We start from the raw sequence: 18342 nt of genomic DNA on the forward strand, positions 1-18342 counted from the left end.
TTTCGCGATGGAGATAGTAAAACGTTTTAATCGGGAAGCCTGTCACGTCTGTCATTTTTTTGTCCCACTGATGTCACATATGTGTCGAATGTGATTGGTTGGAAAAATACGTTCTTCGCATCGCGCCTGTCGCGATGTTGTGATCGCAGCATCACAGTCCGGCGATTTTGGTCCTTCCAGAGAAAACTTTAGCGTGAACGCAAATTAAAAAAAAAACCAAGACAATTACTGCTTTGTGATTTCACGCTTAATGCTGGAATCGCGAGAGCGTAATAGGCGCGACGCGATGCCAAACACATTGGACACACCTGTGAGGCCAGTGCGACGAAATTCGCGGACGAATTTCCGATTTGTCAGATTTTAAGATGGTTAGGCTGGTGTGTTTTTAATTAAATGTTCAAGCACGGTGATTTTTTTTTCCGAGTGAAAGTAAGTTTTTTCGAAGTGACGTCTAATAAATCGATGAACGCCGGCTGCACGCACGAAAAAGTGTCCCGTTACGCACATTGTTCCGTTACGCTGTGTCCCGTTACGCTCATTGTACGCTTGCGCCGCATCTATCTCTCTTCCACTCGACTGTTTATAAAGTGAAGTGAAAGTTAATGTGATTTTCATTGCTTATTACAACAACAATTTCGGCAATAAAGGTTAATTATTCTTGTATTTTAAAAATCTGATTACTAGTATAAATTCGTGTATTTATTCTTTTATTATTAAAATAAAAATGATTCAATTTTATTCATAAAGTATGCAATCATTTCATCAATGTTTTGGTATGACGTTGTCACGTTAAACTATCGTCCGTAAACCGACTTTACAGACAACCAATTTTTAAATCAAACATACTTCTCTCTGATAGCTACGTTAAAATTAAAATCGACATGAAGTTTCCCGCTTGGGGCAGGGTGTACGTGGATGTTATTGGGGCTAACGCTCGTAGGATCTCGCTGTCCTGTCCGAGGGACAGACCTGTCGATCCGGCCGGCCCGAAGAGTGCTTGAGGTGACGTGAGATGGGGCATGGAGCAGTGACGGAACGAATCGGCGGAGGAAACGGGAGCACCCCGAGGAATCCCACAAGCCGCGGCAACGTGTACGCCAGGCTTCCCACACTTGCGAAAATCCAGATTCGACCCCGCCGGGAATCGAGCCCCGGTCGCCTTGGGTGAAGAGTCGATTGCTCTCACAACTTGACCTCTTGACGCGATTTTTTGCTGTTTACTTATGGAGGGGTGAACACCCAGAAAACTTGGGGAAGCCTTCATTTCACAGACGAGAGAGCCACACCCGAAGTTCCCCGAAGTTCATGCTCGCTTTTTTTTTTTTTTTTTTTTTTTTTTTTCGTTCTATCTCATTGTATAAACCGGTGTGGCATTAAATTTTGCGGTCGATTAGGATAGGTTAGCTACATTATAAATACTTTAAAACATTGTGGATGGTTGGTTATATTAGGTAAGTATAGCTAAATTAAAAATACTGTAAAATCATTTTATGGTTGCTTAGCAAATAACTTTTTTAATATGTAGCTATCCAGGGCTAGGAAACCGTTTACATGATTTCAAAGTATCTTTTATGTAGCTATCCTAACCAAATCAACCGTCCACAATGTTTTGAAGTATTTATAATGTAGCTAACCTAACCTTTTACAATGAACAAAAAAAAACCGAAGATGCACGATCGGAGGTTTGGCTCTCTCGTCTGTGAAAAGGCTTCCCGAAAACTTGCCGACACAACCCCGTGGCTCATAGTCCTGAAGAAACGGGCAGCCTGTTTGTAATTTTGTTGACCTCTTAAGAACGTACAATGTTGTCTGATCGTGGCAAACAAATATGAAATGATATTGTGAGTGAAGCAGAAACATTTGAGCATCCCTGCAAGCTTCAACGAACAGAAGGATCCTTTTATTTTGGTTTCGCGCGCAAGCAAAAACCGCTTGAACTCGGACGTTTACGTTTCCAAGCACGTACGTTGTATTGGACGGATTTGCTAATAATCACGAGCTGTCTTCGCAGTGCTTTTATCTTCAGAAGACAAGACACACAGCCCGCTGAAGCTACTCTGGCCAACAGTGTTACCAGAGCACACAGTTATTTTTCTGTTTGGGGAATCCGCCATCTCCGACGCGATTACGATCAACGTACCGGAAATCGTTGGTTAGCATTGTCCGCTGGTGCGTCACGTTGAAATTTAAAAAAAAAATACTCTCGGAAAATTTAACTTTTCTATGACTTGCACGTTTATTAGGGATCCACCAAAACAAATTCCTCAATGTACCGTCAAAACTTACGTATTCAGAAGATTTGAAAATCATAGGAAATGTTAATTTCAGGAAGTGAAACAGAAATTAAAATACTAGCTCCCGTGTAGTTAACAAGAATCGCATTATTTTAGACCGTAAAAAAAATCGCAGAATTACATACACAAATGTTTGGTGATTTTTAATTTTTGTGTATTTTTTTTTAACTTAGAAAAATTGTTGTAACATACGCAAATGTTTCTAGAAAGTCAAATTGTGCTACAGGCTTCAGTAAAAAAAAAAATACATGAATGTTCACTTGTTATTAAAATAATTAACATGTTAAATAATACATGTTTATATGAAGATTGACGACGCCAATTTTGAATTCTGACGTCACGGCGGCTCTCTTGAATGATCTTGACCTTGACCTTCAAAATTATGGCGCATGTTTAGCCTAATTCCTGTTACACATGTCCGTTTCTTGACTTCCGTCACATTCAAAAAATTTCTCCCACCAAATGCCGTATACCGAGAGATAAGAGGTTACGCATCAAAAAGGAATAGTTTATAAAGAAATTCTTTAAAATCTATTTTCCAGAATATTCCTTAGTAATTTCACAAATATAAGCCTGTGTTAATTTTAAAATACATTTCCTGTTTAATATACTATAATACTAATGGTTTATAGGCCTACCCCAAATTATTGTTTTAAACTTGTAGTTGCAGCACACATTTTGTATCTATATGCCCCACTGAAGATGCACACTATTTTGTCTTGTAGCATTACAATTAAATATTATTGTTTTAATTTTTACTGTGTAGGATAGTTAAACCAATACTTTCTTCCTTTTTTCCCAGTTGACACTATCATACATTGATTTGCGGTAAAAAAAAAAAAAAAGTGTGATATTTTATACATTGTATTTACGCACAGATATTTTAACACAGCTTCGAAAGTAACTAAAATTTTCTGTGTTTACAGTTCACTATCAGCGGCGGCCCGTAGAACCTGGTTAGCTGTCTGCTTCCTGCCTTACAAGATGGCGTACGCGATGCAGTGGCTGGTCTCGCTGCTGTACGACTACTTCAAATCTATGAGGTTGTTTCTGCCTCCGAGGAACAGAGGCTACATGTATGCCAGGTCAGTGTCTCCGATTTTATCATTCATTTATATACACTGAGAATGGTGTTATATCGACATGCAGGGGCGTATTCAAGGGGGAAGGGAACACCTCCCCCCTCCATTAGAAATCTTAAAAAAACATATCTAATTCCATTATCCCCCCTCCCCCAACGAATAGGAGGCAAAAATTTTCTATTCGCCCTCCCCTCTCAATATGGGGTGTGTATCGCAAAACGGCAAAACGTATTGCCGTAGAGACCTGCAAAATTCGCGGATTCATTGACCTCTAGGATAAACTCCACAGTCCTTTAAATACTCGCGGAAATGACACCTGTTCATTGGCTACTGACGCGTGAGACGTCTCAACTGGGCTGTCCGTAATTCGGCTCTTTCTTGGTTTAGTGTTTCCCATTGACTCACAGTTCCCCGGATACAATGTGGGCCAATCGCATAAGCGGTACGAAGGTATAGTTGTTTTGATGCTAGCCTATCGCGAAATGAATCCGCGAATTTTGCATGTCTCTACGTATTGGATAGACAACTGGAAATTTCGCGGATTCTTCTGGCCTCAAGGTAGAATTCAATGTCATGTATATGCTCAACTTGTGTTTGCTTTCCAATTGGTTTATTTCTTAGCGAGAACATTTTTATTCTTGTTAATTGAATATACTTGTAATTTTTGTCCTATCAGAGGGTAAACCCAAACATTAAAAAAATTTCGAAACTCAACCCCCTTCCCTTTTTATCGACGGCCGCTTTCATGCATTCCCCCAGGAGGGCCCCCTCCTTTTCCCTCTCTCACCCACAATTCCTTCATAACCCGCCCTAAAACAAAAACAAAAATTCTATAGAGATAACTAAAATTAATTTACTCCAATCCGCGCCTGAAATTTCAAGTAATTAATTTTTTTTTTGTGTGTGAAATAAATATGGTTTACATTTTCAATACATACTCTTATATTTCAGATAAAACATTAGTTTTAAAATTACTTTTCACGACGTGAGAAATTCGTTAAAATGGCATTTTAAGGGATTATTATTTTTCACCATTCCGGACTCCCCACTCGACCATACCACCAAGACTCTTCGGTCATCCGCCCTGCCCTGAATTCGCAACGGGGTCCGCTACTGCGATTCTGTTCCGTTCCCCTCACTCGCTACCTTTTAGTTGCCAACACGCGAAACTAAACCTTTCACGTCAGTGGCGGCTCGGGGGTCGGGCAAGCCGGGCGACCGCCCAGGGCCCCGCTACTATCGGGGCTTTTCATTTTTATTTTCCTCTTTTCTCCCAGTTTTCTGTGGAAAATGTGAACATTAATGGGGAAAGTATAAATTAAGATGTAATGAGCATGTAATTTCAAGTGTTGATCAATACTCTTACGATTTCAAATGAGTTTTCATGATTTCGTTTTAGAAAAACTTCCAAAATTTGTATTGGCTCATAATGACGCAAATTTCACTGGAGTTTACAAAATCAACCAGAGTATAATTCCTCAGTAAAAAAAATATATATATATATATATATATATATATATATATATCGTGAGGTAAATTATAAAACTATCGTTTCAATTTAAGTTACAGATTGGCTTGAAAATATTGTTTTAAAGGTTTTTTCAAATTTCAGTATGGAAGGAAGTTAATTGCTATTCATTCCTCCCTTGACACCCACGGATTGGGAAAAGAGCCATTATTTCGCGCTGCAAGGGAGATGACAACAAATCATAATACTCGCGTATTGAGATTATCCAAAACAGTTTCTGAGTTACTCTTTGATTGTGACCTTGAACCAACACTCTACAGCATTTATACTGTTGAACTGTATAACTGGGGCATTCTTTTATGGACACGCTGTATAGACCAGGGCCCCGCGCCTTGCGGGGAGTTCGGACGAGCCTGGCCGCGTGACGACGCGCTGACGGGAATGAGGCTGAGGTTGAGGTTGCCGGCGGGGGAAGAAGGCTGCCTAACGGAATGTGGCGTACCTGGCGTCGCGGGACCGTGACATCACACCGTCCACCGGCAGAGACGAGAGAACGCGGCTGGCAACACCGGAGATCAGTAGCCAGCACGTTTCGTCACGTCCGGCTAAAACACGTTCCCAGGACGTTTTCGAAATTTTTTTTATATTTACAACAAGGCTTAAGGACCCATAAATGTCCTTAAATTTTGCTTTTAATAGTGTAAGACTCAATAAAAAAAATTACCATCAGAATAAAAAAAACATTGTGTTGCGTGGATGTAATTATTTTTATGTAACAATTTAGCTCTCGGTGTACGGGATTTGGTAGGCGTAATTTCGTGAACCGAACGGAAGTCGCATGGAACGGAAATGTGTAACCACGGTGCTGCCGTCTGTGGCGGATGGCGCGAAAAAAGTTTACAAAGCCAAAGAGAAACTTTATAGTATTAACTGCTTAATGCATTTTAACAAGATAGATAGTATTAAAAAAAAAATACCTTGATGAAATCAGGTACAGAGCCGGAGTTTAGAATAATATTTTCAAGTCTTTTTCGGTTTTTGTCGGCGCCGTTTCGTTATATAGTGTAAAATTTCGCTTGCAAATCGGATGATTCGAGGTCGACGTTTCTGCTCCGGCAGCGATTTCTAGCGGTGGGTTTGGAGACTACGTGTGATTCGCGTCTAGAAATTTAGTTTAAAGCACAATTTGCGTATATTTATCAACGCTCGGAATTATTTGAAGAATTCTACGTTAAATTTCGTTTTCCGGGTTTCGTATTGTAAGTGTATTTGCAACATGAGAACACACGAATTTGCTCTGAGGTTAGATGTTACACATCACTGGCGAACACTGAAAGACTCGCTCGCGCATTTTTTTGACGTGACGTCTAATAAATCGATGAACGCCGGCTGCACGAAAAAGTGTCCCGTAACGCACATTGTCTCACTACGTGTCCCGTTACGCTCATTGTACGCTTGCGCCGCATCTATCTCTCTTCCACTCGATTGGAACAACCATCGATTTGACTTTTCAATCATGTTTTCGTCGTTTGAATTATTAATATTATGTAATTTAACGATCGTCCACCGATTTTCAGCACAATCGGTACGGTTATTTAAAAGTAATGTTGAATTTTCAGATACGTTTTTGTACGAACAATGGTGTTTTAAAGTTACACATAATAATTCAAATTACACCCGGGATCTTTTGCACAATTTTTTAAAAAAAATATTGTAACACATTATAAATAAGTTTGGTGTATTTGGGATGCGTATTTGTTATAAAATCGTATTATAAAAACGAAATAATATTATTACCCTACGGTGCCGCCATCTACGGTGACGGACGCGAACCGAACGAATCGCGCTGTCAGCTTCCGCGACAACCAGGCACTCGTTAATACATATTTTCCTTTGTTTATCGCGAGGGGCGTTATTATTAATGAATTATAAATAAAATTTCGTGCCCGGGGCCACAATTGCATATCATTTTGAGCACTGGAAGACATAAAAACGTAAAATATTCTCGACGAATTTTAATCTCGGTCCCAGCGCACCACGAGCGTCTGGGTTGGAGATTAAAGCCGAAATTCTTTCTTAAACTTACTAATACTTATTTTATTAACTGCAAGGGCTTTTTTATTAAATTCTACGTTTAATTTCACGACGAACAAACTTCGTCGTTAAATGTTTAATTGCGAAAAAGCGTAAAACATTCTCGACGATCTTGAAGTTAAATAGCAAACATGTATAAAAGTTATAGTTAAAATAATCTCTTCTTTAAAGTAATAAACATATTTGAATTAATGAGCGCAAATAAAAGTAAATTTATCAATTAAATTGTAGATTTCATTTCACTCCTTCTTTGTATCCATACAAAATAGTGATAATTCAATAAAATTATTCAATTTGATTCATAAAGGTATGCAATCATTTCATCAATGTTTTGTTATGACGTTTTCACGTTAAACTATCGTCCGTAAACCGACTTTACAACCTTTTTTTTTTTTTTTTAATTTTTTTTCTGCGTCGCGCCCATCGCCATGCGACAGCAGCATTAGAGCACCGACGGCATCGGGCGACGTGGCGTCGTCATTTCAACATCGGAGCTTGAGTGGCTGCATGCCACTTCAAAAATTTCGGGGGGAGTATCTGTGTGTCATTTCTTCATCGTGACAAGTATTGGTTAAGTGTTTGGACACAGGAGTGGGAGTGGCTGCATGTCATTAGTATAAAGAAGTGGAAGTGGCTGTGTCACGTGTGTGGGGCCGCGAGCGGCTGTCGGTCTTTGGTATGACATCTGGCTGTCAGAGACGCATTTGTCGGCCAAACACGGAGTTTGCGATTCCTATCAACCTAGTGGCGTACCGACAGTGCGAGGCTTATGGGCTGAAACCCTGTCTCCAAAAAGCAATTAATCACATTTTACTTTGTATTGCACCCATAATACCTTAAAAATAAAACTCATAAAATATTTTGAAGCTTTTAAGGTATTTTTTTTTTACTATCGCTTACATTTTACTGGATTGTATGATACACGCATAACTGCCTCTGAAATTTTAATAAATTACAGTAATGCAATTCTTAATGAATCGAAGGCTCCAAAACACTCCCCTCCCACTTCAAATCTCTGAAGTTCCTCAAAGTATCACATTATGGTCATCAGCTGTAAGCCAACGACGAGGGACAAATTCCTTAATCGAAACTCTTATAATTTCTACTATAACTCACGTCTTATACACTCTCATGCCCTGCCCGGGACTCGAACCCAGGACCCCTCACATCGTAAGCCGGTGTGCATCCGACTACGCCATGGAGGTCGGAGATCGAGGATCGTTCAGCGAACGTAACCTACTGATCTCTCCTACGGTTTACAAAAGCCGAGGGAACGCAGAGGTAGAGAGCGTGGGTACTGCGCAGTACCGAATGTTCGTGGCCAGCATCCATTGTGTCCACAAACAAGTGATGCAGCCGTTGGTTAGGCTGGAAGGTGTCAAAGATTCGTGCCGGATAAAAAAAGACAGTAAACATTTTTTTTTGCATTAAATAAGTTAAGGGGTTGGCATCTGGGCCGTGGGAACAGGAACGCCCATTAGCTACCAGAACTCTTAGCCTCGTCTACGTATACGACATTGAAAATAATTTTTAGAGCTTGGATATAAGTTATAAATGATCTAATAAAACAACTGACCCGATGCGGGAGTTTTCAATGTATAATTTTTAAGATAATCTTTACAGCTTTCGAATGACTAAAATATTTCTCAATTATTATAATTTTTTTTTTTTAATAAAACCAAAACATTACTAAAACCACCACGATAGCTGGTCACTTCCCAAGAAGAATAACCGAACACGAGGTAGCGAAACAAGACGGCAGCTGCCCAAGACAATAGCAAGGGAAATTAAGGCCGTGTCCGAACTGAAAGTAAATTCTGCAGGTGTGTAGTTACTTCTCACATACTAAAGAAACGTCACCATTTTGAAAAGCTTTTTTGTAGGTTATATTTTTTTCAAAGTACTCTTTAATAATTATAAGACTCATAAACAAAGTTTTACTTTATGTTTTAGCAGGATTAACATATTTAATGAAAAATAATAATTGTATAGGTAGTCTTTTAACAAAGTTTCAACAAATAAATGCACACATAGGCACCGAACGTAATTACGAAACAAAATTAGAAACTTAGATAAATTATTACCATATTGTTTGTAATTGAGATTGAGTGTAAAACTTTACTACGATCAGATTTTTACTGTATTTAAATTTATTCCATGCTAACAGCCTTTTAGCTGAATAAAACCGTTTATAGCTGCCAAAAAATATATAACCATCCGATCTGCTCTAGTACACCGCGAGGGCACGTGAAGTATGCGGGGTCGCAAGAACGCAGCTGTGGACTTGAATTCGGAACACGGACCCCAAACTCAGGCAGCTGTTGTCCCAGCCCTTATGGTCTTTGGGAGACCTAAGATGCACACAAAGTTCTGCCATTCCCGATTACACCCGAAAAATTCATCTTCGGCCAACTTCGGGATTTTTTTTATTTTTGCGCAGGAAAAATGAATTCAAATATTAAAAGTGGTCGGTTAGGTTAGCTACATTAAAACACTTAAAAATACTATGGACGGTTAGTTAGGTTAGTATAGCTACATTAAAATAAACAGAGAAATATAAATATATATATAAATAAACCCGAGGTTGGCCGAAGGTGAATAGTTCGGGTGTAATCGGTGAATGGCAGAACTTTATGTGCATCTTAGGCTTCCCTATGTTTTCTTTCCTCGCACCGACCATTCCTCGTTCGCGACCTCCTGGCCGTTAGTCAGTATAGCGATACCACACGGGCAAACACATTTTTTTTTGAAAGGAGATAAAGCTCATCGACGACGCAACAGCGACCCCGATAAAGGAACAGCGGCTTTGCTCGTCGCGCGAAGTGTCAGTTTCCAAGGAACGCGGGGCAAACACGCGGCCTCAGTGACAGGATTCCTCGTCGCACGCAGTCGCTGAGCCGCCGCCACAGCTCGTGATCGAACGGGTTTCGCGGGCAAGATGTAGGTTCGGTGTATTCGAACACGTTTTTGGTAAAAACCATGGGCGTAGACCCCGGGGGGGGGGGGCAGGGGGGGGCACCGCCTCCCTTGAAATTAAGAAGCCACTCACCGAAGGGTGACTGTGAGAAACGTTTGGTGTCAAATCTATGTTTTATGGAAAACTTTCTGTGTACTTTATAAAGTTTTCTGCTTGTTGCGTGCATGTAGGCCAAAATATGGGCAGTACACAACACACAAGTGTCATATCCAGAGATGACTTGTGTCGGTTAACCCTGCGTGCAAAACTCTCGGATCACGCGGGCCTTCCTTGGAAATTTCCTAAAGATTTGTGCCCCTGGTAAAAACCCGCCATTTTTTCAGTACTTTTTTTTTTTAAATCAGTTATCGCAGTTGTAACAAGTGAACTACCGGAAAGACGATCACAAAACACCGATCAGCATTTTTTAAGTTACGATGCTGTAAGTTTTTTGATATGCACGTTCGGTACGTTTATCTGACATAAGGCCTGGTATAAAATGAGGCTCATTGATAGCAAGGGATTGAGGAGGGGGGTTGAGAGGTGGATATCCTATCAAATCTATCATTCCCACCAACAAAAGGAAATAATTTGAAAGCAAACAGCTGGTAAAGGGATCTAGCGCTCCCTCCCCGAAATGGTATTCTGCAAACAACATTCTTGCAGTCACTAGCCACAATTTTGTGTTAGGAAGACTCATATCCACACACGGACGTCGATAAGGGGCGGGAGAAATCCCCCCCCCCCCTCCCCCGAGCATGGTGTTTATTTTCGAGTTTCTTTTGCTTCCTTTTTTTTTAATACGCGAGTTTACCCTGATAGTACCTAGGATTAAAATTACAAATCTATTCTATAGCAGACTAAATTCTTTGGAAATCTACACACAAATCACGTTTACTGTATATACGGTAACATTTCAGTCAATAAATTTTTTTTTTTCTTGGGGTTTGAAAGGTTGTACATGAAGTAATAGTAAGGGGGTCCGACAAAATTATTTCCCCTCGGAGCCCTTAGTTTCTCACGACACAGAATAAAGCGTGCACTTGAGTTATTGATATAGTGCGAAGTTGCGATCACCTGCCTTGATTCGGGCTGTCATATATTGGAGTGTGAAGCGTGAGTGGTAAACGGGACGGAAGGGAAGGTAGTGGAAGTAGGGGAAGGGAATATGCGTCAGTGGGGCGCGGCCAAGGAGGTTGAAAAATATCCTTGGACGCGGCATACAATTAGTCGCGAAAGTATTCGTCCACTGACCGTTTACAAAAATGACAATGAATAAAGTAAAGGCTACAAGGTGGTGCCATTTTATACACGCTATCTGGTTTAGTTGACATTGTAGATAACTTTTTTATTAAAAAAAATTGGTTGTCTGTAAATTCGGTTTACGGACGATAGTTTACGTGACAACGTCAAACAAAACATTGATGACATGATTGCATACTTTTATGAATAAAATTGAATCATTTTTATGGAATTATCAATATTTTGTATGGATACAAAGAGGGAGTGAAATGAAATCTACAATTTAATTGATAAATTTACTTTTATATGCACTCATTAATTCAAATATGTTTATTACTTTAACGAACAGATTATTTTAACTATAACTTTTGTACACGTTTGCTATTTAACTTCTTCCAATCTGTGTTATTCTGTTGATAGGACGATGATAGGAAAAGTAGGAAACGAATGGGAGTGTTTCAAGTTTAACGTGCCTCGGAAAAGTCAAATCGATGGTTGTTCCGATCGAGTGGAAGAGAGATAGATGCGGCGCAAGCGTACAATGAGCGTAACGGGACAATTTGCGTAACGGGACAACTAGTTCATCCTTTTTCGTGCGTGCTGCCGGCGTTCATCGATTTATTAGACGTTGTCACGTCAAAATATCTTAACTCAATAGTACTGGAAAAAAATTTGCAATAATGCTGAAATAGACGTCCAGCGCTATAAGGAAAACAGTTCACAGTTAAAAAGAGCACTTTAGTACTTGGTGGCATTACGTTTTGAAATGATCACTGCTTTTAAAACTTTTTTTTTTTCCAGCGTTTGACTGTGCAAGTTGTGTGCGCAGGGTCAGGGCCGCAACTAGGGGGAGGGGGGGGGGGTAGCAAGCGGGGCATACGCCCCGGGCGCAAAGCTTTGGGGGGGGGGGGCCGAAATCGCTTGCATTTTAATTCCTTCCTACTACAACTGGTAACTGGTAAAAAGTTTTTTTTAAACTTGCATGCCAGGAATGTCTAATCTGGGAGTGCCCCCGCGGACCCCCCGCTTTATTGGTTTGGTACGTGCAAAAAAAAAAAGAAGGAAGGAGGGGGGGGGTGCATGAATCCATTCGTGCCCCGGGTGCCAGAGACTCTAGTTGTCGTGCGCGCAGGGTGTCGGGCGACGGCAGGCGGCCGGGAGGCTGGGCCAAGCTGCCGCTGCTGCTGTGGAAGAACTGGACGCTGGCGAGGCGCCGCCCGCGCCACACGGCCGTCGAGGTGCTGGCCCCTGTGTTCCTGTCGTCGCTGCTGATGCTCATCCGCGGCCTGGTGGAGCCGGTGGTGCACCCGGAGCCCGCCGTGTACGGCCCCTTCTCGCCGGCCGGCCTCGCCGGGACCGTGGTGCCCGTCTTCGCCAACGCCACCGAGTACGGCGGCTTGTGAGTGTCCCATTGCAGCGCGCATCGCCATTAGTCTCTGTCCCTGTTTCAGTGTGCTCTGTTGCCAGATATTACACCAGAGAGCCAGGGCCGGTGCAAGGTAAATTGACGCCCTAGGCGAAAAACTTTAATGCCCACCCCCCTCCCCCTTGCTGGACACCCCAAAAAAAAAAATTTGCCTTGCCTCAAAATACATCACGCAAGCCTAAGATTTTGTCAACAATCAAATGTAAGCAGGCTTTTGTTTTTTTTTACTTTTTTTACTTATTACAAATCATAAACAGGTCACCGTGGACTTTAAATAATTACTTTTATCAATATAAACATTCCAAACTGTTACTAAAAACCCATTTTCATCTAGTTTCAATAATCGTTAAACATATTGTATCAGCTGTTATGTGTCGTGCTGCGCCGCCCCCAGCTACTTGGCGCCCTAGGCGGTTGCCTAGTTCGCCTGTATGGACGCGCCGGCCCTGATTACAGCGCGCACAGTGGCCGATCCAGAGGTTCGCCTTTGCAGGGCGGTACTCTAGGATTTCAGAGTAGCCAGACAAAAATGTCTTAAAATTACTAAATTTGTATTTAATCTACTCACACTACGCATTACATCCAAACACCAGATTTTACGATTCTACAAGAAATTCATTAATTATATTAAAATATTTTATTTGTTTCAGAAACAATCATCTTTGTCGGCAATATAAATGTAGCAAACAACGGGTTTTTTTTTTTTGGGGGGGGGGGGGCACTTGCCCCTGGTGCCCCCCCTTGGATCCGCCACTGAGCGCGCATCGCCATTAGTCTCTGTCATTGGTACTGTACTTGTTTCAGTGTGCTCTGTTGCCAGATGTTACACCAGAGAGCACTAACATTTCAGACACAACTTTTTAGTGTAATATAGTTTTTTTTAATGTATATGCCCTTGCATTTTGCAAAAGAACGAGAATTTTGCAAATACATTTTATTGTTGTATTTCATAAAAAGCAAGGATCATCTGATAATATTAAATTTTTATTTCTAAATGCTTTCAATTGAAAGACGCCATCTTGATTTCAACAGGTTTTGGCCAACAATTATTTATATTAGTTTTTTTTTTTTTTTGCTCTTTTGCGCATAGCACATAATTTAATGAGTTCCTTTCTAGTAACTGACTGCTTCAAATAATCTCTTCTGTGAAATAATAATATTGGCGGTTAGCATTGATTTTTTTTTGCAGAATGACTACGGCTGTAATAATACTAACTGTATGTAGACTAAGTACGCAAGTATGTAGCGTCACTTCTACCTCTCTCCTGCTGTTTTCTTTTCTACAGGTTCTCCCACCACGTACCTAACTATTCTCTTCATGCAGTTGGAACTATCGTAACGTTCGTAAATTGTTATCCCCTCAGCAAAGAAGTTTCACTTCAAAAACACACTGTGATATTCGCATGGAACCCCACGTGTAACGAAAGAAAAAGGTTAGAGAAGAATTTAGATGACTATGGATTTAAATATTGCCATCAGCCGCGGTCTCGGGGTTGGAACCCGGGGTGAACCTAGAGAATTCTGGCGAGGGTTGGTGAATATTAATGATCCGGGAGGGCGCCAGGCTAGCTCGTAGTGTTTAACCGAAGGTTGTTGTGTGGGTCGTTAGCCCCAGCGTGGTTCACTAGGTTCGTAGGCGGTAATTTGCACTGCAAGGAACTACTAACTGCACTATGGTGCATTCCCTAGTGCGCTGTAGTTCCTACATTCCCTAGCCAGCAAAGTGCGTTGCGGTTCCTAGTTAAAGTAGCTCTGATAAAAACAGATTAAATTCCAGGCGTTTTGCGGCACGCATTTATTAGAACAAGTAATCTCGAATTACACAACAGGGGCTTGCGCCTACAAACTTACACGGGATACTTGAACACGTTGCACTGAACATTACGTTACGTGGTTGTCCTAGCGGCAGTCTACTAAGGAGTTTTTGATTGGAGACGGCTGAAAACAGTCGGCCGTGCTTTGCAGCACGAGTCGTGACTCTGTGTTCGCTTGCACAAATAATTACACTGAGGCCGGCGACGTATGCATGGCTTTTTAACACAAGTTCTGTAAGTTGGAGTCGGCCGGTCCCGAATGGTGTTTAACCCCACGGCGGATGAGTCACGCGGCGAGGTGAAGTTCAAAAAGTCTCAGATAAGCCCTGCGCAGCTAAACCGACCCGGGGAAACGTGGGGAGTTAAAAAGAAAAGATTTAGGTGCGATGAATAAAATTATCAGAATGACCGTGCTCAATTGAAAACAAATTTGAAGACTCTCCACGGAACTGCGAGCTGATGAGGACTGCCGGTAGGTAATTGTGTGAGAAGGGGAAAGAGGGTAAAAGTCCACTGCTTTATTCAATAGCTGCAGATGAAATATATAACATTAATTTGAACAATTTACTTAGGTGGAAAAAAAAATAGCCGAAGGCTTAATAGTGCTGTTTGTTTCTTGTTTTTACTACTATTTTTATATACTAAGAGGTTGTTTTAAAATTAGGTAATGCACTTAGTTGTTCCTATGAATTAATTTAGGCCCTAGGCCTCAAAGAGAATAAAGGGCGTCCACTAATCACGATGCCCTGAGGGGGCCAACTCACATGCTTTGTGTCGCACTCTCTTGTGGTAGCACTGGGGCGAGATAAACATTAAATAAAATTAAATGAAAATTATTCCTGACCGCTCTCTGTAGGGAAAACAACTACGGCACTTATCGGCATTTGTCCCCACTGCACAGTTGCGCCCTTGACTCGGGAGGGCTATGCGAGGGATTCCTTTCCGCCAGAGGGAACTGGTACTGGCGGGGTGGGGACCGGGCTTTACTGTCACAGGGGGTATGACGTCAATATCATTTAAAGCAAGCAGTGGTTGGGGAAACTCCGTGAAACAGCGTTTGCCCTCGCCGGTTGGTTTCGGCGGACTGCCGCACTGCTCTCAAGGACTGCAAAGACGCTCCTTCCATTCTACAGGAGCTGAAGTAGTGTCAGCAATACTACGAATTCAAATATAAAAAAGTGGTCAGTCATTCTGTGCAAACCTTAAAAAACAAACTTATTCTACTCTGTAATTTATATGCCATCCGCCTTGAAGATTACTGTCTCAACAGGTACACTATATCACAGTACACACTAGAAACATTCACTTATATACCCGTGGCGTCCTTCTCGAAGGAATGATAGCGGCTGTGACGTGTCGTGTCATCCCGGGCCTACCCGATGCCCGAAACACTCAGAACAGCGACGCTTATTCACGCCACTCCTCGCGGCGGCCTCTGTAAGCGCGGAATTCCCAGGACGCTAAAGGTGACAATAGCCCGGGGCAGGACGGTGCGCGGGGAGCGGAGGGGGGTGGGTAGCGAGGACCCGCGTAATCCGGCCAGGCATGCGTGGCATGCCTTACGTCAATGGACTGCGCATGACGTCAGTGTCCGTGCGTGGCCGTCAGCCCGCTCCGAGCCTGGCGCGCATCGCGGTCTTGTCTCTTGCGTTAGTAACAATATTAAAAATGAATAGACTGGAAAAATTCATTGGTTCAATAACTTCTAGGGTAAATTTCTTAATTCTCTATGTACTTTGGCATATATTATCTGCTCATTGGCTACTGACCTGTGAAACTTATTAACTTGTTCGAACTCTAGCCTAATGTGAAATTAATACAATAATCTTTCCAGTCTCTAAAAAATGGAATTTTGCATCTCATGGTTTTTCACACAGAGGGTTCAGATGACAAAATACATCCACGATTACAGTGGGGTTCAAATCAAAAGGTATTGATTACTTACTTATTTGTTTCATGTCAAGTGCTAGGAGCTAGTGGGCTAGTATCATCGATAGTGATGGAAAATAATTTATGGAGCAGGGGGAGCAGAGATGAAATGATCAGTGGATGCATTCCCCTTAACGAAATTCAAAATATTTAAAAATTTGATGCTCTCATGAACAAGATGGATTAACAGACATCAAATTATCTTTTAAAATTATGTTAATAATAGCAAATGATTACAATGCATACTTTCAAAAATGAAATTTCATATTAGCATATATCACCAACCCCAAATAAATTATTCACTATGCCCCTACTGTGCGAGTATCTTTAAATATTTCAGGGATTTTATGTCTTACTTAACAGTGCTAGGATAGCAAACCTACTAGTCAAATAACTCTGTAAATTAATTTTATACTATTGTTAACTTTTTTTCTCCCTGCTGCCGACCTCCGTGGCGTAGTCGGTTGCATACTAGCTTACGATGAGGGGTCCTGGATTGGAGTCCCGGGTAAGGCGTAGGTGTAAAATTTACATGTGAATATTTGATTGCTAGCAATATGAGATAGAAATTGGATACGACAAAATGAACCTATGGCGGTGGGCTTCCAGCCATACGCCACCCTACTAAAAAAAAATCCCACTGCCTACCTTGATTTGTATTAAAGGATTAATGTACTATCATCTTGGAAATCCCTATGTACATAACAGTACTGTGTGAAACCCTACCTTGATTTTTTTTTCAAGTGACCAAATAATGTGTAACCATTTATAAACATATTGACATATTGCTTTCTGATGGGTGATAGCCATGGCCTTTAATCTGTCACACTTGTCTCACAAATACACTGATTATATAGTTCAAGAATATTCCCACGCAGCACAAAACATGATACATTTACGAACTGTTAAATTATTCCTTATTAAAGAATTGAAATTTTTCAGTAATATCACTGACATGTGTGAAACTTTTGTGCTGTATGGGTCTCTCGGTAATACTTTACTTTATTACCGAGTCTGTACTGATGTGTTTTTGATAGGAACCCATTGAGAGCAGAATTTTATTGTAATTTTTGTGTTCCACTTTGTTTAAAGTTTAACTTGATAAAATATTTGGTTTTATGCTAAAAAGTAGTCCTTCTAAGTTATGGGTATATTTTAATCAATAAGTTATCTTAAGTTAAATATAGAAAAGCATTAAAAATATACTAGTGAATTACTACTCTATGTTTCAGCGTAGGGTATTCTCCTAGTGGACCAGTGTTGGACCGGATTATGAACTTAACAGCTCAGAAGCTTGGATTACATGGTAATATCACTCAATTAAATAAAAGATAGGGTACCTTGGTTGTAATAGAATTTCTAATCTTCAGAAACATTCATGAATGCTTTCTGTGCACATTTCATTTGTTGCATGTGATATATTACCTAATATTTTTAGTGTCTTACGTGGCCTGAAACTTTCGCAATTTGTGATGTGAAAACAGGGCCGCAACTAGGGTGGGGTGGGGGGGGGGGGGCAAGCAGGGCATACGCCCCTGGCGCAAAGCTGTGGGGGCGCCGAAATCGCTTGCATTGTAATTCCTACTACAACTGGTAACTGGTAAAATGTTTTTTAACTTGCATGCCAGGAATGTCCAATCTGATTTACAATATAACGTCTCAACATATTTAATGAACAAGTCTAATGATTATACGGACTACTTTATGGACATAGTGGGTTCTTGCATGGAAGTTACAGTAGCACAGAAACTGTTACATGTAGGTATGGAAAATGCTTAAATAGCACAATTTTTCCGTGGAACGTGGAAGGGCCCCCGGACACCCCGCTTTATTGGTGTGGTATGTGCAAAAAAAAGAGGGGGGGGCGGCATGAATCCCATTTTACCAAAATGTTTGTTTACACTTGAATGAAATTGAAACAAGGTAACATTTTACCAGAAATGCTTGATAGTTACAAGGTAAATTAAATTATTTTCGTTGTGAAAGTAAATTTCTGCTCACGGTATGCCACCTGTTCCATTTTTATTGGCCAATTAA

The 18342-nt window shown here is 41.0% G+C and overlaps 1 protein-coding gene across 1 annotated transcript in view; it reads left to right on the forward strand.

The window, feature by feature from the left end:
- The window catches only part of LOC134537649 (phospholipid-transporting ATPase ABCA3-like), a 91298-nt gene that overhangs the window by 22139 nt on the left and 50817 nt on the right, over positions 1-18342 (forward strand). The window contains exons 2-4 of the mRNA XM_063378319.1: positions 3221-3379; positions 12269-12535; positions 17538-17611. Coding sequence (XP_063234389.1) covers positions 3221-3379; positions 12269-12535; positions 17538-17611 — 500 coding nt within the window. The remainder of the gene's footprint in view (positions 1-3220; positions 3380-12268; positions 12536-17537; positions 17612-18342) is intronic.

The sequence above is a fragment of the Bacillus rossius genome, chromosome 12, assembly GCF_032445375.1.
Source record: "Bacillus rossius redtenbacheri isolate Brsri chromosome 12, Brsri_v3, whole genome shotgun sequence".
Classification (NCBI taxonomy): domain Eukaryota; kingdom Metazoa; phylum Arthropoda; class Insecta; order Phasmatodea; family Bacillidae; genus Bacillus; species Bacillus rossius.